Below are 24,062 nucleotides of genomic sequence, written 5' to 3' on the forward strand. Positions count from 1 at the left end.
CTGAGGTATTTGACATCAATACGGTGAGTATTTAATCTGTATTTGAATTCAAGCATCAACAACAACAAGATGTGGAGCAGCACTTTTCTTCTCAATGGTTCTCACCAGAACTCTCAACTGAAGTAGGGAGTTTTTGCCTCAACTGCTTTCATTCTAAGGTGGAGGACATGCGATGAACAGTTGCTTAAATATTTCATTCAGATTGGCAGCATTTTGAGATCGACATCTTGATTTGGACCATAATCGTGAGCAGGTTCTTTTATTGATTTATCGGTGTATTTATTAAACATATTACATATGTTTAACAAATAATCATAAAATAAATAAATAATAAATAAATAAGAGCAAGCATACTGCCGTTGTTGACTTTATTGTATTTTTTTAAGAAAAATATCTTTCAGTTGTAGCAAGAATATTCATGTTGTATTGGATACAGATCAGATTTGAAAAGATATAAAGGTACTGATATTACAATAATAATGACACACATTTTTGTAAAAATAATAAACATAGAAAGAAATTCTGAAAACGGCGTAAAAGATTATTATAGATTATAGACTGATTACCATCAGTTTTGCATATTAAATGAAAATCGTACAAAAATGGCATAATAATATTTTATTTTTTTCCACGAATCAATGCAGTAAGTTGGAGTTTAGCTGGAGTGTGCTTGTATTTTTATACAAATCTATTTACACGCCAGGATGAAGTTGTGGTTATTATGATAGTCGTTGATGTCAATGATCAAAAGTGACTTTCTTCATAGTCCCACCTGACGTCATTCATCTGCGTTGTGATGTAACGTACGCGCACGTGGGCACTACTTTTTTGGGAGTGAACGTGGCGGAAGGGGCGTGAAGATACAAGAGCGTTCTTAGCCCGTGAGAAAAAAAAAACTAAGATGGCGTCTCGTTAAGAAAGATGGGATAGCCAGAAGAGACTGACGGCGTTAGTCGAAGAATGATTGATCACATTGCCAGCGAAATAGATCGAGACCTCCGTTCATGATTAAACGAGCGTGTTTAATCCGTATTTCGGTCTCGTGTGTGTTCCGACCTGCGGCGTGTATGGAGTGCTGAGGCTGAAAGGGGTCAACTTTCCTACTGCACCGAGCACAGCTGGCCAACGTTAGCCCACCACCAGTCATCACAACAACAGAGGGAGGAGAGCGAGCACCAGCTCCACCGTCTGTCCCCGGGACATCGAGGTGTCTGCGGGTCAGTGGCTGGAATCTAACCAGACTAATGTTGTGGCTGTGACCTCATACATGGCTTAGGCTCCCGAAACACGTAGTCAGCCGCGAGCACGGGTCACCGGTTGTTCTCCTCTTGATGGAAACGTCGGTGAGCACGTCGTCATGTTGGTGAGCCGACTGCTAACTGACGCCAGACACTTAAGACCGTGGGAGGAAAAGTGGAGGCCTCGGTGCTACTGTTAGCATTCCGAGTGCTACAGGCTTAAATAGTCGAACACTAGGCATCCAAGTCATCGTTATTGACCACATTTGTGACTTGGATGGCTGTTAAGCTCAATTGCGCCGGTAAAATACACGTTTACTCCGTTTGTCGTGTATGAGTGACCTGTGACGTTAGCATCAGTTTTGACGCCGGTGTTCTGAGTTGACGCTTACGTGAATTGTTTCTCACGCTTCCGTTTCCAAGTGCGGCCAGTTTTGGGTTTCTGTGTCCAGAAAGTGTGCAGTTATTGCGTTAATCTGTGATACGGGGTGCAGCCCAGCCCACTTGAAAGTGATGCCTTCATGGCCTCCTTCCCTCAAGGTTCATGGCCTCTCCGCCATTGTTTGAGGAAGGCCTCGAACAAATGGGAAAACCACAACAAACTGTAGCGTCATGAATTTGGGTTAGTAGGCTCTATAATTTATTTGGAGTGTGGAGTGTTGCGTAACGCCGTTGAAAACTGTACGAGGTGCTACCAAGGCCAGGGTCAAACGCAGCACTAACGGACCAACTGTGAATGTTTTGGTTTGTGTTGGACCTGAATTGTTCTTGCTGTCAATCACGAGTTTGTCTGGTTAAAAATGAGAAAATGTTTTCAAGTATAATCGTCCGACAAAGGAACCCCACTACTTTGTGATTGTTGCTCTTGCTTCTGGGTTACATGGAAGTCCATTTCTTCTAATATGCTATTCCTACAATGGCCTCTGATGTCACTTATATTTTCAATAGCAGAAGACTTTTTTTTTCACCAGGCATTAAGGGTATTAAAGGCTATTAGCCGGTGACATCTTTGTTGCATGTTTATTAATTTGTACTTTGTAGACAACCAACCAAACTCTGTCTAAACTATAGTCTTCTGCATCGAGCCACTGTCTGTCTGTATCTTTGTGTAAAGCTTTTAATTTACCTACTGTGTATTTTCATTTATAAATAATTTATAACTGATTCTGTTATAAACCAAATGCTATTTTCGTAGTTTTTATACTTACATCTAAGGTATTTATGTTGTACTTTCCTTCCTTTCTCTGGTCAGGGCAATGGAAGGGGAAGAGTTTGTACCTCCGCCGGAGTGTCCAGTTTTTGAGCCGTCATGGGAGGAGTTCCAGGATCCCCTGGGCTACATAGCCAAGATCAGACCAATCGCAGAAAAATCTGGAATCTGCAAAATTCGACCTCCACTTGTAAATATTTGCAATATTTTCTAGATTAACTGTTATGTTCTGAACGTCCTTCAATATACCTACTTTGTACCTCAGTGTTTAAATTTTATGATCACAAAATATAGTTAATCGATTGCCATAAATATAAAGGTGGTGAACTAGTGAAGCATTCAGAGTGCAGACCTCCACCTAGTTGCTAATATCCTCCCACATTTTCACCCAATATCATTGCCATACATGTATTTTATTGGCAGAAATAACTTTTTAAGCATTTGAATTTTTTTGTCACATAAAAATGAGCCCAGTTGGACAGCAGGTGGCAGTCAGATACCCACCTCAGACTTGATCACAATCGTAGATTGGAAAGTTAAATTTGTCCATACGTTTAATGTGTGCCTGTTGCAATCTAGGACTGGCAGCCACCGTTCTCAGTGGAGTTGGACAGCTTCCGCTTCACCCCTCGAATCCAGAGGCTCAATGAGTTGGAGGTTTGTGTGACCCTCAAATCAAGTCCGTAGCTGCTGTGGACCTGTGACTGATTATTCCTGTCTTTTGTTTCTCAGGCGGAGACTCGAGTCAAACTGAATTATTTGGATCGCATTGCCAGGTTTTGGGAGATTCAGGGCTCCTCTTTAAAAATCCCTCATATAGAACGACGGATCCTTGACCTCTTCAGCTTGTCGAAGGTAGACCAGAGTGATTTTTTTTTTGTTATCAGGTCGTATGTTGCTCTAACTGTATTTGTGTTTCTAGGTCGTGACAGATGAGGGAGGGTTTGAGATGGTCTGCAAGGAGCGGCGCTGGGCTCGGGTAGCCCAGAGGCTGGGATACCCTCATGGCAGGAACATTGGCTCTCTCCTGCGCTCGCACTACGAGAGAATTGTGTACCCCTTCGAGATGTTCCAGTCTGGTGCCAGTCTGCCGGTATCTGAAAGTCCTCTTTTGATAGAATTCTGTGTCTGACGTTTACCTCATGATTTGGTGTGAAAAGTGAAATGGTGTTGTTTCAATAAGACACATTTGACAGATGTAGTGATGCTAATACTGCATTTAAGAGCCTAAAGCTTCTAATCTTTCACAAGTTATTGATACCAAATGATCCAATACAATGAAAATTTGGGTCTTGAATCATGGGTGAATATATTTATCACAGCACATACAGTGGCACAAGTCTTAAGCTGTCCTGAACAGCCACGTCGCAGAGTCTAATGTAACAAATCCTTAAACATTGTTAAACTGTTTTTTGGATTTTTATGTTTTATTGAAATAAAAACTAAACTAATAAAACGTAATTTTTTTATATTTTGTAAGAGCTCTGGATGTTCAAGGAGCATCCGGTTCGTACACTAAATGAAGATTTTTTTTCAATTATAAGTTCTCTTAAATTGCTCTTAAATTGTCTTTGAAGAAAAAAAGGTTAGTTGGTTATTAAAAAAAAAGTGCAACAGAAATGCCTTCATTCATTTATTTTTATTTATATATATATATATATAAATATATATATATATATATATATATATATATATATATATATATATATATATATATATATATATATATATATATATAAATGAAATATGTGGTTGTTGTCTTCCTAATGATTCTGTTTTAATATTTTTTAGCATTGCAAGCCAAAGCACTATGATGGAGAAGAGGTGGACAAAGAATACAAGCCCCACTCCATCCCCCTCCGACAGTCTGTGCAGCCATCAAAAATGAGCACCTATGGTCGAAGGGCCAATCGCTGTCAGCCAGATGTAAGTGAAGCAAATGTCTGTATGACAAAAAGTTTCAATTACTTGGACTGTAATTCAGATTAGCATGTGAGCTTGTCTCCGAATGAACAGGTTTCAGGGTTCTCCCCAGGATTTTTTCCGAGCATACGGGATGTCTGTGATCAGGGCGTGGGGGCAACGACGTGTCTGTGGGGAACACAAAAGCAGAGGGTCGTGTCCACACTTTATAGTCCTCAGGTCCAGCACAGTGTTGAGCTAAGCAGGATCGGAAACCTGCCTCTTTGAGGTCACTAGAAGAAGCTCCTGTCAGCATGTCCTTTAGAATGCATGTAAACAGGCTCTCCAGCTTGAGTATTGGAGAATAAAGAAATGCAAGGTCAGTTCTTCTAACCAAAAGAGAGTCAGAAATGGGTGATGCAAGTCTGAAGAATGGGGGACAAGTTGAAAGTCTGGTCACCACTGGCGGCATCAGCAGAGTCCCTGTCCTTGGACCTGCTCTTCTGCCTTTAAAAAATCCAAAACATATCACTCGGTATTCGTTGATATTGCTCGCAACGTCCTCCGCTTCACTGCACTCGGCCATGTCGACAATTGGTACCTTCAGTGATGTCACAAAACAGCCAAAATCCGAGCTTGCTGCTAAAGCGCTGGGGAGAACCTTCTATTTCATTAGAGATATAACATTCACCATTATATACATCGAGACAAAGCTTGCTTTGAAATGAATGTCAGCCTTAAACCGTCCAGTGCAGGTGGGGTTACCTGGACAAGCACGTCAAATATTGCTCCCTGGAAATAAGTTGGTTTGTCTTTTTCTGCTTTAACAGACCTCCACCTGAAACATGTCTTGTGTCTCACATGAACATTCCAGCTTAGCTCAATGATCCATAGCATTTCAAAGGAAATGGGATTTTGGTTTTTCTGATGCTGATTCTGATTTGCTCAATGTTTTCCATTTATCTGTTTATCCACTAAGTCATGTGAAGACGCAACATCCCTGCTTGCTGACCTCTTGTGCTCTGCATCCGTGCTGCTGCTCTGGCTCTCCGTTTCATGTCGTCTGTATTTCAGTTCTTTGTTCCCGACGATCCACAGGTTGTTCTTTAGTTCACGAACCATATAAAGAGCATAAATCACAATGGTCCAAACAGAGCTGAGACTGGACCAGTGTTTTATGTACTTGTATTGTTAAGATCATTTTCTGGTTACAGCATTGCTTGTATGTTCCCTGGCCTCCCTCGCTTATTACATCGCCATGCTGATCTTGATATAGTGCTAGCCAAGAGAGTGGGCAAGATTCTGCCTCACTAATCCTACACATAACTCATTTTCTGTGAAGTCTATTGAATTAAAATGACTGGAGTGTGTTGTCAGTAAATGGTTGCACACACCTGCTACAGAAAAGAGATTTAATTTTTTTTTTCAGGCTCCCCGCCCCTCTCTCCCCCTCCCCGGTTTCCCTTCTTTGTCCTTTTGTCTTAGTTTATCGTTGCTCTTGTTGTTGTCTCCCCTTGCAGGGTCAGGAGGATCTGGCCCCTCATCCTCTTCCCAATGGCTCTCAACTCATCTCTGCGGTACTGCCTCTCGAGCCCATGAGCTCGCCTTCCGCCCCTGCTCTTTCACGTCTTCCTCTCTGACCACTTGTGCCCTCCTCCTACTTTGAGCTAACAAATGCGACACTTTCATTAACCTGCAATGCAAGCGTCTTGATAGAATTTCACACTTCTAGCGGCTTTCACTAATTTCAAAATACGAATGTGTTCACATTTTCAAAACTATTTTCCACACCACAGGAGAACAGGACTGGTTATGGATGTCAATCAAGCTCACCTTTTGTTGAACACCGTTTCTCTAGTTTTGACTGTAATATTGATGTAAAATATTACACTTTGACTTCTCTAGTGTTTGCGCAAACTAATAATCAGTCCCCCTTGTTTCCATGGATCTTACCTCATTTCATTTTTAAATGCTGTTGCTAAGCTGTTTAATTTGCTTTTCAGTTTTCATTGAGTGTGACTGATCTAGAAGGGGCGTATGAGAGGAGAGTTTGGCTGAGTCGATGCTTGCTTTTTGAGTGTTTTTTCTTTGTAGCTCATGCGCCGAGCATGAATGACTTAGATCGTACTGGACAGTTGTCTTGACTAAATAGTGATGCACTTGACAGTTTGTGTGGTTGCTCAAGGTGGTTTTGTGTTCTCTGGTGGTGGACTTTTAACCTCTGTCTGGAACAGTGACTCTGTAACTCTTTGTTTTTACTTTCTAACCCAAGTGTGATCCCTTCTTGTGTTGCATTGCAAGTTTCCGTTGTGTTGCCAAGCTTGAAGCATTGCTTAGCCAGCAGAGAAAACAAAGGAAATTTCCGTTCATGAGAAACATTTTTTCGTTAACAGCCTGAACCCACGGAAGAAGACATAGAGAAGAACCCAGAATTGAAGAAGCTTCAGATCTATGGTGCGGGACCAAAGATGATGGGCCTGGGCCTCGTAGCAAGAGACAGAGGAATGAGGAAGAAAGGTGAAGTGATGACGTGGCTGCGTTGTTATCGAGCATTGTAGTGAATTAAGGAACTTGTCTTCCTACAGATGAGCTGCCACAAACCGTGACAGTCACTGAGAACCTTTCTCCTTCCGTGCCTGCTGATACCACAGTCAAATCGGAGCAGACGGATCCTCAAAATCACGTTGACGGGGCCCCAGCAGTCCTGCTACCTCCACCCCCCAGTGTTGTGGTGAAAGCCGACGTACCGCCTGAGGTTAAGGAAGAAGACCCAATACTAGAGGGGAGCGTGAAAGAAAACAACGAAGGGGATGTTATGGATGGGCCGTGCACCAAAATGACCATGAGGGTTCGACGGAATCTGAACAACCCGCAGAGTGTATGTAGTGTTGATAAGAAGGAACGTTGAAGTCAAAGTCAACGTGTACAGAGAGAAAACTGGAGTGGTCGTTCAAGTTATCCAAGACTCCTCATCCATTGTTTTTTCCTCTCAAAGGTGGATTCATTTGTCTGTCGAATGTGTGGACGAGGAGATGAGGATGAGAAACTGTTGCTGTGTGATGGCTGTGATGACAACTACCACACTTTTTGTCTGCTGCCTCCTCTCACTGAACCCCCCAAAGGAAACTGGCGTTGTCCAAAATGTGTGGCAGAGGTAAGTTGACGTCTTGTCGTTGCTTTTGTGCAAAAAGTTGTCCCTCTGATGTATCTATCTTGTTAACAGGAGTGCAAAAGGCCCTCGGAAGCCTTTGGCTTCGAGCAGGCCACCCGGGAGTACTCGCTGCAGAGCTTTGGGGAGATGGCAGATGCCTTCAAAGCAGACTACTTCAACATGCCTGTTCATGTAAGAGCGACTTCACAGCCGATGTCATGCCGCTTTTTGACTTTGACTGAACTTGCCGCATGCATTTAGATGGTTCCAACTGAGCTCGTGGAGAGAGAGTTCTGGAGGTTGGTGAGCAGTATTGAGGAGGATGTGACGGTGGAGTATGGGGCGGATATACACTCCAAAGAGTTTGGAAGTGGCTTTCCTATGAACAACGGCCAGAGGACTCTGACAAAGGAGGAAGAGGTGAGGAGGTTTTGAAGACAGGTTCTTGTGGGGCTGAAATAATGTTAATGTTTTGGTTTCCCAGGATTACGCTCGATCCGGCTGGAATCTCAATGTCATGCCGGTGCTGGAGCAGTCCTTACTTTGCCACATTAATGGAGATATATCAGGGATGAAAGTGCCGTGGCTTTATGTTGGCATGGTTTTCTCAGCATTCTGCTGGCACATTGAGGATCACTGGAGCTACTCCATAAACTATCTGCACTGGTACTGCTTGTTGACTTTCTCTTGTTCATTCTGTGTTGCCAAGTCGTTCCTCTAACACTCTCATTTCTAGGGGTGAACCCAAGACGTGGTATGGGGTCCCGTCTGTGGCAGCTGAGCGACTGGAGGAGGTGATGAAGAAGCTGACCCCGGAGCTTTTCGAGTACCAACCGGATTTGCTACACCAACTGGTCACCATCATGAACCCAAACATCCTCATGGCTCACGGGGTCCCGGTCAGTCTGTCATGAACGCACTCACTCCCACAGGCGGGCACACTCACTCCCAAAGGCAGATTTTGGTGACCTTTGAATTTTTTTTTCTTTGTAGGTTGTGCGCACCAACCAGTGTGCTGGTGAGTTTGTCATCACCTTCCCCCGAGCATATCACAGTGGGTTTAATCAGGGATACAACTTTGCTGAAGCTGTCAACTTCTGCACCGCTGACTGGGTATGTGTGTCCTGGTGTGAGTCATTGCTTTCACAAGGATATTTTGCCTTCAATGTTCTTCTCTTTTTCCAGCTTCCTGCTGGTCGATCATGTATTGAACACTACAGAAGGCTGAGAAGATATTGTGTATTCTCTCACGAGGAGCTCACCTGCAAAATGGCAGCCAGTCCTGAGAAACTCGACCTGAATCTGGCCGCGGCGACTCACAGAGAAATGTTTATTATCGTGCAGGAGGAGAGAAAGCTGCGCAAGGGTCTAATGGAACGGGTGAGAGCTCGAAATGTCTGTCTGGTTGAGAGCTTCGCTCTTGTACCGCTAGTTTGGTAACCGCTGACCTTTGTCTTTAGGGGATCACTGAAGCCGAGCGGGAGGCTTTTGAGTTGCTGCCTGATGACGAAAGACAGTGTGACAAATGTAAGACGACGTGTTTCCTCTCTGCTCTGGCCTGTTCCAACTGTCCGGAGCGGCTAGTGTGTCTGTATCACACTCAGGACCTCTGCAACTGTCCCACAAACAAGCTCTACCTCAGGTATTTATTATTATATCATTTATTAATAGAAGCATGTCCAGCCAGCTGGATTTACTCATGACTCATCAATTTTGCAGGTACAGATACACCCTGGATGAGTTGCTAGCGATGCTACACCGCCTCAAAGTCCGTTCTGAATCATTTGACTCGTGGGCCAACAGAGTGAAAGAGGCACTTGAGCAGGAGGAAGGAAACAAAATAGGTAATGAGTGATGCTTTTATTTGACTGACCTCTGACATTAATATGAGACGCTCCTTGCTCTGTAGAAATTTCTGATCTGGAGGCGCTGAAGGCAGAAGCAGCAGAGAAGAAGTTCCCAGACAATGAGCTGCTCCGCAAGCTTAATACTGTTCTCAAAGATGTAGAGCACTGCCAGAGGTCCAGCACTGAGCTCCTCACTCGCTCCCAGTCCAGGTAATTAAAAACCCTGTCGACAGCTGTGGCTCAGAATCTCACAGGTTTGTTGGCACTTTTAGCGAAAAGATGACTGTGGAGGAGCTGACGTCCCTGATCGAGAAGATGCAGAACCTCCCATGCGTGATGAAGCAGATGGATGGTGTGAAGGTGAGAGAAGAAACGCGTGATTGGTGCATCTTGCAGCGACTCACAACATCGTACATTTCAGGCAATTCTGCAGACTGCCAACGAGTTTCAGACACGCGCCCAGGTTTTGATGGGAAACAAGGACTGGAGGAGAGAGTCGATGCCCTCGGATGAACTGAAGTTGTTGTTGGAGGAGGGAAACAATCTGCCGGTGGTGGTGCCGGAGTGCCTCTTACTCCGGGGGCATCTGGAGCAGGGCCACTGGTTGGCAGACGTGAGGCGCACTCTGGGCACAGAAGGGGGGGAGAGGCAGGAGGTGACGCTCTCAGTGTTGAGGAACCTCCTGGAGGCGGGGTGCAACGTTCACCAGAGCGTCTCTGTGGAGACGGCTATGGCTGAGCTTCAGGAGCTGCTGACCATTGCTGAGCGTTGGGAGGAGAAAGCACAGATCTGCCTGGAACACAGGTGAGACACACTTGTTCCTCCTGCCAGCGACAGACACATTAAAGAGCCTTTTTATTCCAGGCAAAAACACCCACTCTCCACACTTGAAGCAATAGTGAGTGAGGCGCAGCTCATCCCGGTGCGGCTGCCCAACATTCTGGCACTGCAGGATTGCCTGAGCCGAGCCCGGGCCTGGGTCACAGACTTGGAGGAGATCCAGGTGACACTTGCTCACAGCCTGTTTGGATTTGGTTTGTTTACGCCACACACTAACCACCTTGCACCTGTGGGCTAGAATGGGGAGCATTACCCGTGTCTGGACGACCTGGAGGGCCTGGTGGCTATTGGTCGAGACCTGCCCGTCTTTATGGAAGAGCTCAGGCAACTGGAGCTGCAGGTGACCAGCGCCCACTCTTGGAGGGACAAAGCCAGCAAGACTTTCCTGAAAAAGAGCAGCCAGCACAGTCTGCTGGAGGTGAATATTGAACTTAGTGAACCCTTAATATCTAAATATGTTTTTAGTGATAGATTTAAGCTGCAACTTAAAGAAACTGAATGAGCTGTTTATGGTTCGTCTCAAAGTTAGAAGTGGTTGCAGTGTGGAATTAAAGCATGAAATTGTCTCAGTTTCGAGCTTTAAACCAATGTTTTGCTGCAGGTCTTATGTCCGTGTGCAAAGAGAAGGGAGAGGCGAGATGGCACAGAGCCGTTTGGGGAGCCTGTCGACGACCCTGACACAAACACCCTGGGCCTCTCGGCTCAGGATCTCAGAGACCCAGCCGCCATTGTGAGGAAAACGTCCCACCGTTTGACTCAGTCGTGTTGTGGCTTTCTCGTCTGATATTGTGCTCTCTCTCACTATGCAGGTCATGGCCTTCAAAGAAGGAGAACACCAGGAGAAGGAGGCTCTTCTCCGGCTACGAAAGGTCAACATGTGTAAACCTGGACTTGATGACCATCAGGACGGTGCCATGGACACAAGCTCATCTGCCCCCTCTGAGACGCCCTTGAAAGAAAACGGAAATCATACGTCTCCTCTCCAGTCTGTGTGCGTCTGTGGTGGGCGTCCACGAGCCCCTCAGCTGCGCTGCCATCTGTGTAAAGAATGGTTTCATGGAGGTTGTGTCCCCTTCCCGGCCCTGCTCCCCTCTTCTGGACCATTGGAATCCCCCTATTGCTGGTGGGACTGGGACTCGCGCTTCTTGTGCCTGCAATGCCAGCGCTCGCGGCGCCCCCGCCTGGAGACTATCCTGGCTCTTCTGGTGGCCCTGCAGAGACTTCCGGTGCGGCTGCCTGAAGGAGAGGCGCTGCAGTGTCTCACTGAGAGAGCCATCACCTGGCAGGGCCGCGCCAAGGAGGCTCTGGACACCCCCGAGCTGCAGCTCGCTCTCAAGAAGCTGCGGGAACTGAAAGACACTCTTCATTGTGAGTCTGCTGCAGAAACTGAGAAGGAGAAAGACTTGGGAGCAGTTATTGTTCTGTCAGACTCAGAAGGAGGGGAAGAAGAGGGTGTGATAGACCTGACAGAAGAGTCTCCAAAGAAGAAGAAGAAGGTGAGTCAGATGGAGACGTTTTTTGACTGTTGGACAACCCTGCCTAATATGAGTCTGATCCTCAGGCCGAAAGTGTCAACGGTGTTGGGACGCAGTCCTCCGTCACCGGTGAGTGTCTCACCTCCCTTCATGTCAGTTGTGACCGCAGACTCCTCACTGACTCTCTGTCTCTGTCAGACGTGGGCTCCCTCCAGTCCCTTCTGCCCGGCCTCAAAGGACACGTCATCGAAATCTCAGCAACCACAAGGGTCCTCCTGGAGGAGCTGCAGCTGGAAGGAGACCTTCTGGAGGTGTCCCTGGACCAGACTCACACCATCAACAGAGTTCTGCAGGCAGCTTCCGAGCCACCCAGACTCATGCTGCAGACTCTAATCCAGGTCAGTGCCGCCTGCTGGAGTAGGTTTCTGTTCACAGAGGAGTCATATATTTGACTAACCCTACAAACGTGTTTACGTAAGATAATGAAACATGTTATTGGACCCTGAAAGACAAATATCATTTTGGCTATTAATATAGTTAGGACATTTAAAAACCTTTTTTCTGTCTTGATGTTATTAAATTTTTAAATGACCTCGCGCTGACCTCGGGTGGGATACGTTTGCGTTGCGTCTCCATGTCGTCCCGACGCTGTTGCATTTCTAAAAGCTGTTCCCACAAGTCGAGCGGAAGAGGATTGTTCCGGTAATTTATTTTTGTCCTGAAGAGCTCAGTGAAAAATATTATTTTGAAGGTAATTATGTGCTTTTATTTTGTAGTTGCGCTGTATTTCCTGCCTGCATGTCTGGCCAGTCTTTCACGCACTCCTTCCCTCCCTTTCAGATTGAACTTGAGGAGCAGCAGCGCAACAGCCGCAACAGGAACAAAGACTCCAAAAGGAAGCGGAAGAGCCACCGAGCAGGGCGTGGAGACGAGGCTGGGGTCCCGTCACTGGACGCCTCAGAGTCCAAGAAAACCTGCCCCCCGCCACTCAGCACTTCCCCTCAGCCAGAGGTAGAGCTGACGCATCCTTTCTACCGACACACGTCTTGATGTTTGCTTTCTCCTGGCAGAGTTTGTGATCAGCGATGGAGGTTTATCTGAATAAGTCATCTACCGAGCGGACCGGTCAGGTGGATGCTTAGGTAGAGAAAACAAAAGATGCAGGACATCCTTCCCCACCATCACCCCACTCCCTGATAGAGCCACCTCTCCGCTACACTCCACCCTCCCTCCTTCACCTCTCCTCCCTCAAAAGCACGAAGTCTGAGCAAGGTGGGACTCGCCCATATCCAGTCACTGAGCTTGGTCAGTATGTTACCCAACTGTATTAAATGGCGTTTCCATGAGGCAACGGCGGTTCAGCTTCACTCCAGCCAGCCTCCTGCGCCGGATGTTGTCCGGAGCAAGATTCCAGAGCCACGGAGCCACAGGTTTTCACAGCTGAACTTGGACAACGGCGCCATTGTTACACTCTTCTGAGTTCTACTGACTCTTGTGTTGGCTGTTTTGAGAGGACATAGACTTTGTATAAACTGAGTACACTTTTGGAAAGTGTTTAAAAACAGGACTCCATGTTTTTGGTGCTACTTTCCCCCAGAAAGGAACCTTTACCTCTGTTTTCTTTTCTCCCCTGTGATGCTGTTTATGTTCTTCTCCCTGTCACTTTCACCAAAACTTTACTCTTTTGTTTCACTGGTTTATAATTATATTATTATTATTATTGATATTACAGACACAAAGCTGTCGTGAGTTTGTGTAAAAAAAATGTTCATTTTAATGTTGCCTTTGTTTCTTTTCACTCTTGTTAGAAAATAAAGTTTTAGCATTGTTTAAGATGTGTTTGATTCTTACCATCACTCTGAGACACACTTCAAGAACACACTTTTATTTAGAAAAAAACTTGACTGGAAAAACATTAGACAAGACGCCACAAAGTCGAAAAAACGGCTGGATTTCATTCTATTCTAGAAAACACCAACAAGAACAGATTAAGAAAAGTTTGTATTCAAAAAGGCCCTGCGGCTTCAAACATGCTTCAGGTCTGTCAGTCAACCTGGTTATTTGCTTCAACAGTTATTAGTACACAGAACATTTGTACTTTCGTATCACAAAATGTGCTTCATGGCTGGCGTCAAATCAAATATATATATACACAAAGAGCATCGTGAAACTCAGCTAGTGCTGATCTAGTCAGTGCTTCAGGTAACATCGATGTTGAGCGTAACTTAGGAAACTATAAGGGTTGTGCTCCTTTCTAACAGCAGGTGTCGCTGTTGGTTTACAGTACGGAGACGCCGACACGCCCAGAGTTGTTTGTGCTTTTCTTCGTTGAATTGAAATGTCTTGGAAAAATGTATGTGTGGAACTTTTCCATGGTAAGTGATTTTTTAGTTAAGTTGTGTCAAAATGGGAGGGTTTTTTTTTTGTTAAAAAACAAAGTCACGAATTGAATTGAATGTGGCTAAACTGAAGCTGAAAACGGCTTCAGTTGATCTTTGACGTGTTTGTGCTCCTGGAGACCGTCACACGGTGGTAACAGACAGCAGGGGGTTGTAGACCTTTGACCCATCAGAAGATCTGCTCCCGTGAGTCAGAAGTTCTTGAATTGTAAACCAGTTGTCGAGGATTCTGCGACTACGCTTCTTGCTGCTCTTGCGATGGCACAGCTCCAGGACGTTATTGGACTCGTACTGTGTCGCCCCCTGCTGGCCTGTGTCGCGCTCCCTCAGGTAGCCCAAGCGGCTCTGCATCATGAACTCCTTACGCCGCCGCTGCTCCCGAGCCTTCAGCAGCTGCTGCTTGCGCTCCTCTTTGCTCCAGTAGCGGCCCATCTTCATCTCACTCACCGCGTCGTCGTCCGTCGTCATGCCGCTGCGCTCCTCGCTGATCTTCATGGCGCGCGCCTTCAGCAGACGGTCCCTCACGGGCCGCTTGGCCACGTAACGGGAGCCGTCGCTCCGGATCTTCACCTTCCACTCCATCCGAGGGGAGGTGGGCGTGGCTTTGGGGATGAGCTCCAGATTCCTGCACGTGCTCCCCAGACTCATCGGGCTGCTGTCCCCGTCGGGGTCCATGTCGTCTTCCCTGGAGGCTTCCTGGAGTCCTCCAAACCGGTCTGAGGTGGACCTCAGCTGCATGCAGCTCCGGTACCTCTGGGGTGGCTGGGACAGATACGGGCTGTTCTGGTCCGAGCCGTCGCTCTCCTTACGCCTCACCCCTCCTCCCTCTGAGGCCCGACGGGAACCCCCATTTTGGGACAGCGATCTTGAGCTCCTTGGCTCAAAGCCCCTCTTATTGAAGTGTGTGGAGTGGTTCAGGTTGGCTTGCTCCTCGCCCCTCGGCCTGGGTGGCACTGCTTCTTCCCTCTCCAGGCCCTGGTTCACCAGAGGGGTGCTCCTGCGACCCCCCCCTCCTGTGTTGTCCAGGCGTTCCTTCTCGGGGAGCTCGTTGATGTCCCACAGGCCGCCTGCTCCCGGGCTCGTCCCGGCGCTCTCCTCCAGGGGCCAGGCCTTCAGACACCTCTCCCTCAGCTGCTGCATCTTCTGCGCCCTCAGGATGTTCCGACACTTGAACTCCAGGTGACGCAGCTCCTCCTCCAGCAGAGCCATCTCGTGCTGAGTCAGGTTCTCGTTCCTATTCACATCCAGAGACACTTCATCTTGAGGCCCGTCTCTGTTCTTCTCATAGAAGCACTTGATCTCCAAGAGCTCCTTGTAGCGTTCACACTCCTCCTCCGTCAGCCCCGGCAGCGCCGCCCTCACCGGATCCCCACTGTCCAGTCCCAAAAGAGAGTCCGTGCTGAACTGCAGGTCTTGGGAACGGAGCAGCGGTGGGGTTCCTCCGCGGCTGGACAGGAACCTCCGCATGCTGCCTGGGGTGTTGGTGGCATTGGTGTTGGGGGCGCTGGTGTGGTCGTCCCCCAGCAGGTCGTGTTCTGAAGACTCCTCGTAGCGAGTGCTCTCATCGGTGCGGCCCACGCCGCTGTCCAGCTCCTGGCTGTTGCTCAGCACCGTTTGGAGAAGGTCTGACGAGTAGCTGCTCACACCGCACGCCACTGTCCCCAGAACCGTGCTGCTGCCTGACATCAGGTCGCTGGCCAGGCGGGCGGAACTGTCCACAGGCTCTTCAGGATCCACCTCCACGTCCTGATCCTGGGGAAGACAAACTCCATTTGACCACCAGCTGACTTGCCCTCACAGAAGGTTTGGAGCGACCCAATATTATTTGTTATATACTGCTGAAAGCTGTTTTCACTTATTGTGCTGATCCTCTTTCATCCCCTCGACGCTAGAAAACGCTCCGATCTCTGATGAGCCTTTCTCCTCTGTGGAATCTTAATGCGAGCTTGAACCCGATAAACCCGGCAGCTGCCTTCCACAGGTGCTTCCTTTGACCATGTCTTGGCTACAAGGACGTACTTCACAGGGCGGCCGTGTGTTAGTGTGTGAGCTGGGTTTAATGAGCGGCGTCTGGATCTGCCCTCTGGCTCCTTCTCAACCACCTCAGCCACAAGTCTCTCCTCAAATACTCTCAACGGAGCCACTGTTCTTCATAATACAACTTTTTTTGTACCTCACAGTGGCACCAAAATTCTTTCTTAAAACCAGAAAATGCATTTAACATATTTTGAGGGGAAAAAAGTCAATAAAAATGTGTCAGGACAGATGAAAAATCTAGAATGAGATGTCAAACGCTAAAAATAAAATATAAAATTAACTTTATAATAAATGTAATGAATAGAAAACACGGCAAATTCTTTATATTTTATGATGTAAATCACTGCAAGAATTGAATCACTGGACACGTTTTTATATTATTTAGTCTGGACTAAAAAGTGTTAGCTTTGTTGGTCTAAAAGGTGGTTGGAATTTATTCATGGGAGGAAACCAGAGTGCTGAAAGGAAACCCGTGTAAGTATGAAGTCTTTGTTTACTAGGAAAAATATGAATCTATGTATTAGATTTTTCATTTCATGTAAAATATTAACGTTACTAGTGAGTAGATTGATTTTTCCTACGAAACCTACTCTTGCATTGAATTCAGGTGATGAAGGTGAGTCTTGTATCTGTTGCTGGAGTCACCTTGAATCCAGAAACACTCGGTCTCACTATCGTGTCCATCGCTGTGTTGCCTCTGGTCTCCATTTGTCTCATGCTAATGAGCAGTCCCCCCGGAGGCCGACGCTCGTGTGTGTGTGTGTGTGTGTGTGTGTGTGTGTGTGTGTGTGTGTGTGTGTGTGTGTGTGTGTGTGTGTGTGTGTGTGTGAGAGAGTGTATTTGCTCAACACAATTCCATTTCCTCACTTCTATTTCGGGTCTCGCGAGCAGGAGCGACACATTCGTGCTGTCCTCTCTGGTCAAGATGGCCACTGCTTCCTCTCTGTCCTGGACGTCCACGCCGTTAATCTGAAAGACAGCGGTTTGGTTCTGAACGAGTCTCACAAGGTCGGGAGGGAGGCAGACCTGCAGGATTCGATCCCCTTTCCGGATGCGTCCGTCCATAGCGGCAATGCTGTTGGGGTTCACCTGTGAAAGGAGGGGTTGATGGTGATTCTCGACCAAGCGAGTGGGGCTTCTCTTTACCTCGCCCACAAATATCCCTAGATCCTCCTCATCATCTGTTCTGTAGCACACAGTCAGGCCCAGTTTGTCCTGCTGCTGAGACTTGTACAGCTCCACCTCCTGGAGGAAAGATGGTGAGAGGGGCAGCAGGGAGACCTTGTGTGACATCCAGCGTTACCTCGTACTCCAGCTCTTCCTGCCGGTCCGCCTCGTGTTGAGCCACGTCAAAGTAGTCCACCGGATCATAGTAGACGTGGTCCATGAAGCTGTGGGTGAAAAAAGAGTTCCTGTTACTCAGGATGGAAGTGGTCCAAGACTGAGGTCTGTCACTTCCACTCACAGTTCATTGAGCAGATACGGCTCCAGCAGCGGCGGCAGAGGGGGAGAAGGGGGAGGGTGCGGGGGTGCAGGGGCTCCACAGGGGTGCTGGCTACCCCGACCAAGGGTCAACATATGCTGGAAGCTGATGTCTGTTTGGGTGCAGCTGTCGACACAGTCGGCCGTGCCCACGGTCACCAGACCTGCGGGGGCTCCGTTCAGAGCGGCGCGATGGCGGGCTCCATGCCTCAGTATACCAGACAGAACCGGGTTCCGAACACCCAGGGTGGGGTCCCCAGAGAGACCAGTGAGCTGCTTTGTGTTCACCTAGAGTGGAGGCATTGGAAAACATATGCATTGTGACTCTACGAGGATTCAACCAACACATGGAGGACGGGCTTCTGTGTGTTTGAAGGAACTATGCACTCGTGAAAAATATTTTTAAAAGGTCCTTATGATCAATTTTACTCTGGGAGTGTGGTGATGGATAGTGAGATCGTAACAGACCAAAATACAGTGTTGTGAACGTTGTGAAGTCGAACACTCCTTGGTGACTGAACACAAGCTGTCATACTGGGAGTCAGAAGAGCACAGTGTGTTGTGAGCATTCTGAGGAGAGAAGCAGAGGAAGTGAAAGTTACCTCTTTCTCGTGCATGTTTTTATTTTCACTGAGGACGCCTTTTGCATCGAGGTTTCGTTTCAGCACCACGGACAGCGGCGCGCGACTCTCTCTTTGTTAGCAGAGCCAGAACAGTTTTTTTATTCAGTTGAGAGAACGATGCATTCACGGGTGTTTATCAGACGCTTTTATAGATCCATAATGTGTTTTTTATACACTTTTCCTCCGTCTTTGACCTCCTCCGTCTGCTTCCAGTAATTACATGCCAGTATTCCTCCACACACAAGAACCTTCCGCCACCTCCGCCCTTTAGCGCCACGTCTCCGTCTCTGTGTCATTCATCCCTTCTCACATGCTGTCTCAGCACTTTATCCCTCCTGTCCCTCATGCTCCCCTGTTTTTATCCAATTCAGCAGGTCCATCTCCGCTTGTGCCTTTGCTTTTCCCACCTCATAAATCTTGCCCTCTGAAGTATCGAGCAGAAATGTTCCCTGCCTCTTTATGGTTTTGAGAAGAGAAGGTTGGATTTGAAGTCAAACAATGTTCTTCTTGGAACCGCTGTTTGGAAGCCATTCCTTTCATACAGTAAAGTATTCAAGTACACAATCTTAGGTCAGTTACATTATGATTTAGCTTGGATTTGTTGGCGGAACTCTCACAAGCCCATATTTCCCCTCTGCCACCTGTACTCACCAACAGTTAAGCATTAAAGCCAAGGCCTCCCTCCCTGTGCTGCCGTGGCCGTGTTAATGTTCCAGGATTTAGCCTGCTATCTGTGTGTGTTTCAACATTACAATCCAGTTTAAAAGGGAAATTATTCATCCGGCATGTAGTTGTTCCCGTGAGGCTCCATTGTGTGTATTTATTCAACCTTCTCGCTCTGTTTACATTCAAAGGCGATTCCTTGAAAAGCTGTTCACAGCATCATTAGCCTCCATGTGCCTCCCCCACTCCTCACCCCGTTCTCTTTCATCTCCCGCATCGCCTCCACCCTCAGCCGCCTCCAGTACCCCCAACTGTGCGACACAGAGTTTTGTCGATGTTTTGTTGTTTCTTCTGAATAAAATGCATTTTTTAATACAAAGATAGCGACCGCGGCAGGGGTGGGGGGTTGCAGGGGGTGTCTGCGGTGCTTTGTATGTCTCAGAGAGTTGCGACCTACTAACCCAGAGAGCAGGAGCGAAATCTGTTGAACAGGGGTCCGCATTGCCCTGTATGAGTCACGTTCAAAGCTCCTCTCATTGATAATGAATGAGGTGACCCCACCCCACTCGTCCTCAGGATTCAGGCCTGTCACTCACGGCCACAAAGCTGCTCTCTGAAGGCAGCAGGAGGGTTCCGTGGCCATGAGAATGGAAGCAGGAAAATCTCTCAGAAGGCGTGGAAACTTGGAGAGGAAGTCACCTAGTTTCTTTCACTCTGAGGTCTGGGTGTGAACCAGAACAAAGTCACGCGGCTAAGTCACTACTCAGACACTTTGAGATCCCTCACCTTGAGGATTTCTCTGCTACTTAATATCATAGTTTTATGATGCTCGTGTTTGAGTGTAACTCCACCGTCTGATCCACGGCACCGACCTCGTCTTCTGCGAGTCCATCTCATCTCCTACCACACAGAGTTCCTGTTAACTGATTCGTTTCATCTCAGTGTGAAAGTGGAAGAAGTGACCTTCAGATAGAATCATCTGGAAACAGTCCGCTGCGATCAGTGAGGAAATTGAAATAGACAAGCGGCCGGCGTGGGCGGATGGACTGATAACAGCAGGAAGTATTGATCTGAGGGGCTGCTCAGCTGATGGTGGTGAACTAACAAGCCTCGGAGGGATTTTGGGAGGAACGGATGGTCAAGTTAGGTTTAATGATCAAGTCTGGGTAGTTTGACATCAACACCTCCACTCTCTCCTGTCATGATAACCCTATCTGAGCGACAGCAAAAGAGGCGGCAACAGACCAGTCAGGAGTCAGTACATTTTCAATGGTGACTGAGCTGTGACTTAAGAGTGTGCACTCAAGCTTGAGCTCCATGTTCAAGAGTCTTTTAAAAGCGATGCATGATGGGAGGGAGAACCTCGAGCTCCAACAGCAGGCTCAGTTCTTTTCTGCATTTTAACTTTTGAAATGAGTATATTCTTCAAACCACGTATGACTTTTCATTTCTCATTTCAATGACAATGTAGATGCTACAAACTGTATACATGAGAATACATGAGAATACTGAATCCCAGCCTCCTCTTGCCTTTAGAAAGAGTTTGTTCTGAGTAAAGTGATTCAAACATCTGCCAGGCTGCTCTCTTTTTCACTGGACCACACGACTGGACACAGGAAGTGTTGTGTTGCTCCTTGTTTCTCAACTTTACCCTCCATTTGGACTAATTTTATTCCCTTGTGTGGATCAAAACTTCTATTATAATGAATATCTCTATAAATATTTAGACTGTGCTCAAAAGGACCAAACATTTTGAGTATTTTAACTCTTCATCTGCCGATTAAACTCCTTGACTTTCCGCTGTAAAACAGGTCCAAGTTAAATCTGAAGCTACATTCAGCCATGTTTTTCAGGGGTTCATTCTATCTTGGGGAGGACAGGTGTGAAAATATGAATATGAGAGCAGTTTATTTACTGACGTGGGGCGTAAACTGTGCTACAAAAATCAATTCATCTTGATATTTTGGGATGTTTTGGACAGGATTTTGAAAGGCTTGCATTAGATAGCATGAACACTTCCTGCCCTGTTGTGAAGTGCTAGTAAGCTAATAATAATAATAATAATAATAATAGTGTGTCCTTCTTTCCTGAAATCTTTAACCTGCAGCGAAAGCAGGAGCTGGAAGGACCAGTGAAGGAAGCACCGATTCATCCATGAATGAAAAGTGCTGCGACAGAAACAGAGATAAACAAACAATGCAGTATCAGCGTTATTGTTCTGCGCTCACGCTGTTGTTTTGTCTGCCAGCAACACACACTCATCCACGCTCTTCCCCGTGTCAGCATCTTTCCTTGGGTCATTGTGAATAAACCACATTGGGCTTGTTTAATGACAGCGGTTGCCATGGAAACAGACTTCCTTTGAGACCTGATTTACAAAGACGGGGAGCGGAGGAGAGAAGGTAGGAGCGGCTGCAGGGGACAGGTTTATTGTGTGGGACAGGCGCGTAGCCCAAGACTCAACAGATGATTTTTGAAAATTTCATCACCTGATGGGGAAATATAATTGAGCGCGTGTGGCACAGCAGCTCCATTTATAATGCATGAGGTTGATTCCTTTGGTGTTTTGATGGAGAGATCTAACAAGCTGCTCTTCTCTTATTATCTGGCTGAAAACAAAACGGCTCATTCTTGTGGAAAATACCTGCCCCGCTCAGCGCCGTGACATTTTTTAAGCGTTTAATTCGATAAAAAAAATGTAATTATCTGGGGTCAATGTGCAGGCTATTACCTGACAGCTCATGATCACAACAATAATGTGTTGCAGCTCCGATCAGCTCGCATTTAATGAAGGTTCCGAACAACGTCTTAACCCCTTTCATGATGTGTAACCTTTAATATGACGTGTTGAATGAATTAACATTCCCAATCGCTTTTTAACCTCCAAATATAAGGCATATTTCTCGACTTGAAGACGTTCTCTTTTAAATACGTTGCCTCCTGTCGGACCTGTCGCTGTATAACAAGCTTCACTCAAGTGACACGATACAAAGCGTTGTCCACAACCTCCGTTAGACCGGGTCACACTCTATAATCACGACACTTGTTCCCTCTAACGCCACCCCGCGCATTTCTCATTCCACTTCTGTGCTCAGCTCCGATCGGTGGAGCGTGGAAACCAATTTACTCCTGACACGAGAGAGGCCGAGAAGCAGACTGGGAGCTTTTATTGTTTGGCTTTTGTCACCATTGGACTCGTCCTCTCTCGTGGCACCAGAAAGAGTGGAGTTAATTCTCCGCTGAGGCGTCCTGTGCCACAGATCTGTTGCTAAGGGAGGGGCGCCACTAACCTGCCGTCGGGGAGAAAGAGTTTCCTAAACCAGAGTAGAAAGAGCCTGTGTCCCTCATTGGTGCTGAGGCTGTAACCATGGCAACGCGTGAGCCCGGCTTCCACAGCCCCATTCATCCTGTGGCTCTGCAGCACTTTGCTCGCTTCGCTTCCAGCCATTTACGCACTTTATGTCCTGAACAAGATTTAATGTGTCTCATGATCATTTTCAGATATAAAGCTGCATCTTAACATGATCTTTTTTAGGCTAAATGGAGCATAAAACAATGCATTAGCACTACAAGAGTCTTTGATTCAGTTCATGATAGTTGCAGCTTGTAATCTTATGATGTTGACTTTTTTTGCATTGCTGCTGTATTTAGTTCCACTATTAAGTAACCACAGACAAGAACATTTTTTTTCTAACTTAGTTTATACAGAGGTCAGAAAACTTTTCTCTGCCTGCTGCCTCTCAGGAATTGATATTGGATAGTGGAACAGGAATCCCAAAATCCTCTGAATGAGTGTTATTATCGTGCGAGTCAGGCGCCTCTGAATGATGATGGGTCATGTAAGGGGCGGGGAGAGACTCACACAGCGCTTTATGTGACAGGAGAAAGAGCTCACCTGGAACATGACTCTGTACTGCTCCTCTGGCTTTTGGACCACACACATGTTGCAGCCCATATTGACTGGTGAAGGTGTGCGGTTCTGTGCGGATCTGTGTGCAGGTCTGTTGACCAGGTCTTTGTCTGTGGCAGAGGGAGAACCCCACCCTCTTCCTCAGCGCCGTGCTCGCCTCTTCAGCCCCTGAGTTTAACACATGCTGGTCCTCTTCTTTCACAGCTCAAGAATCCAAATCCTGAAACACGTGTTTGGTGTGTCCATCGCTTGGAAGCATTCTGCTTCTTCAACTTTCAGGCTTTCGCTCTGCTCTCTGCCATGACATGGCGGCTCTTAAAACTTGAACTTCTTTCAGTTCTGTGTCTGCTTCAGTAGCCGTCAGCTGGCCTCCAACACAAACGTCCCTCAGTCATGATGAAGAGTTTCAGCAGCACCTGCCAGCGATGATAAACACCACCGGTTCTCAACATTAACGCCGACTCAGCACTCCAAGTCTGGACTGCAATTGAGTGAGTGACCTCTTAAGCAGACAGGAGCGACAACCTGCTCCCAGATCGATGGGATTTTGTGACGTGTGAGGCTCGTTCCTCATCAATATTTACATTCCAGCGATCGATTCACGTGGCTTCCATCAGGTCAGACGGAGTCGGGTATTGACCGAGTCTGAGCCCAACTGATTCAATTGTCCTCTGGCTGCTGGGAAGGACCTGGGTGCGTTAATAGCTGCACCCTGAGCAGAAAGAGAGCAGGCTCTCACATCCTCCTGTCCCCTCCTTCACTCTAATCTCCGCACTTTCAAATCACTGTTTGCTGCCAGCTATAAGCGGCTGAAGCTGCTAATCCCCACTTACACTCCACTACACCTGAACTCTGACTCATATTACTCAAGTGGGGTGGACTCACCCAGCCTTCAGGGGAGGCCCGGGATCTCCTCCCAGACTCTTTCCGTTCCAACTACTTTTCTAAATCCCCTGAGTGGAAACTCTATTGAAGCCAGTCCATCTTCAGCCCACAATGAGGAGGAAACAGTCAAGAATGGAAGTCCATTTAAGTCCTTCTGCATGCAGCCTAATGGAAATATCCACTGATGCGTGTTTAAAAAAAAAAAAGTATTCCAGGGAAGTGTTGAGGCGAGTGTCTCAACTCATCTGCAGCCTCTCAAAATGAGAGGAATCACTGGATTGGAGGATACTTCTTGGCCTCTCCCCTTGGGCTTGATAGTAACGCGCTCCCCCTCCCACTGCAGCGAGGGGGCTCACAAAAGGCGGAGTGTCTGCTGCTGCTGAAGGAGCATGCTGATGCC

The 24,062-nt window shown here is 47.0% G+C and overlaps 2 protein-coding genes across 5 annotated transcripts; one reads left to right on the plus strand and one right to left on the minus strand.

Moving 5' to 3' along the window:
* kdm5c (lysine (K)-specific demethylase 5C) lies at positions 1-13,463 on the plus strand. Of its 2 annotated transcripts, XM_053850437.1 has the most exons (29): positions 1-122; positions 2,491-2,638; positions 3,028-3,105; positions 3,181-3,303; positions 3,371-3,541; positions 4,240-4,374; positions 5,871-5,927; positions 6,744-6,867; positions 6,936-7,228; positions 7,346-7,504; positions 7,574-7,693; positions 7,763-7,921; positions 7,986-8,167; positions 8,238-8,400; positions 8,495-8,614; positions 8,687-8,881; positions 8,962-9,143; positions 9,221-9,345; positions 9,411-9,558; positions 9,621-9,708; positions 9,770-10,152; positions 10,213-10,351; positions 10,427-10,606; positions 10,790-10,918; positions 10,998-11,684; positions 11,750-11,792; positions 11,862-12,061; positions 12,504-12,674; positions 12,734-13,463. In XM_053850437.1, the coding sequence occupies exons 1-29, from the start codon at positions 70-72 to the stop codon at positions 12,740-12,742; spliced, it is 4,764 nt and encodes a 1,587-aa protein (XP_053706412.1). In that variant the 5' UTR covers positions 1-69; the 3' UTR covers positions 12,743-13,463. The 2 variants fall into 2 exon arrangements, with proteins under 2 accessions (XP_053706412.1, XP_053706413.1); XM_053850438.1 differs by lacking the exon at positions 5,871-5,927.
* Positions 13,464-13,573: 110 nt separating this feature from the next.
* On the minus strand, positions 13,574-24,062 carry LOC128750157 (PDZ domain-containing protein 4-like). 3 transcript variants are annotated; one of them, XM_053850442.1, is made up of 7 exons: positions 22,763-24,062; positions 17,565-17,869; positions 17,403-17,490; positions 17,246-17,344; positions 17,126-17,188; positions 16,967-17,068; positions 13,574-15,814 (listed from the first exon to the last, which is right to left on the minus strand). In XM_053850442.1, exons 1-7 carry the CDS (start codon positions 22,820-22,822, stop codon positions 14,186-14,188), a joined length of 2,346 nt encoding a protein of 781 aa, XP_053706417.1. In that variant the 5' UTR covers positions 22,823-24,062; the 3' UTR covers positions 13,574-14,185. The 3 variants fall into 3 exon arrangements, with proteins under 3 accessions (XP_053706417.1, XP_053706418.1, XP_053706416.1); XM_053850443.1 differs by lacking the exon at positions 17,126-17,188; XM_053850441.1 differs by having other exon boundaries at positions 16,967-17,188.

The sequence above is a fragment of the Synchiropus splendidus genome, chromosome 18, assembly GCF_027744825.2.
Source record: "Synchiropus splendidus isolate RoL2022-P1 chromosome 18, RoL_Sspl_1.0, whole genome shotgun sequence".
NCBI lineage: Eukaryota > Metazoa > Chordata > Actinopteri > Syngnathiformes > Callionymidae > Synchiropus > Synchiropus splendidus.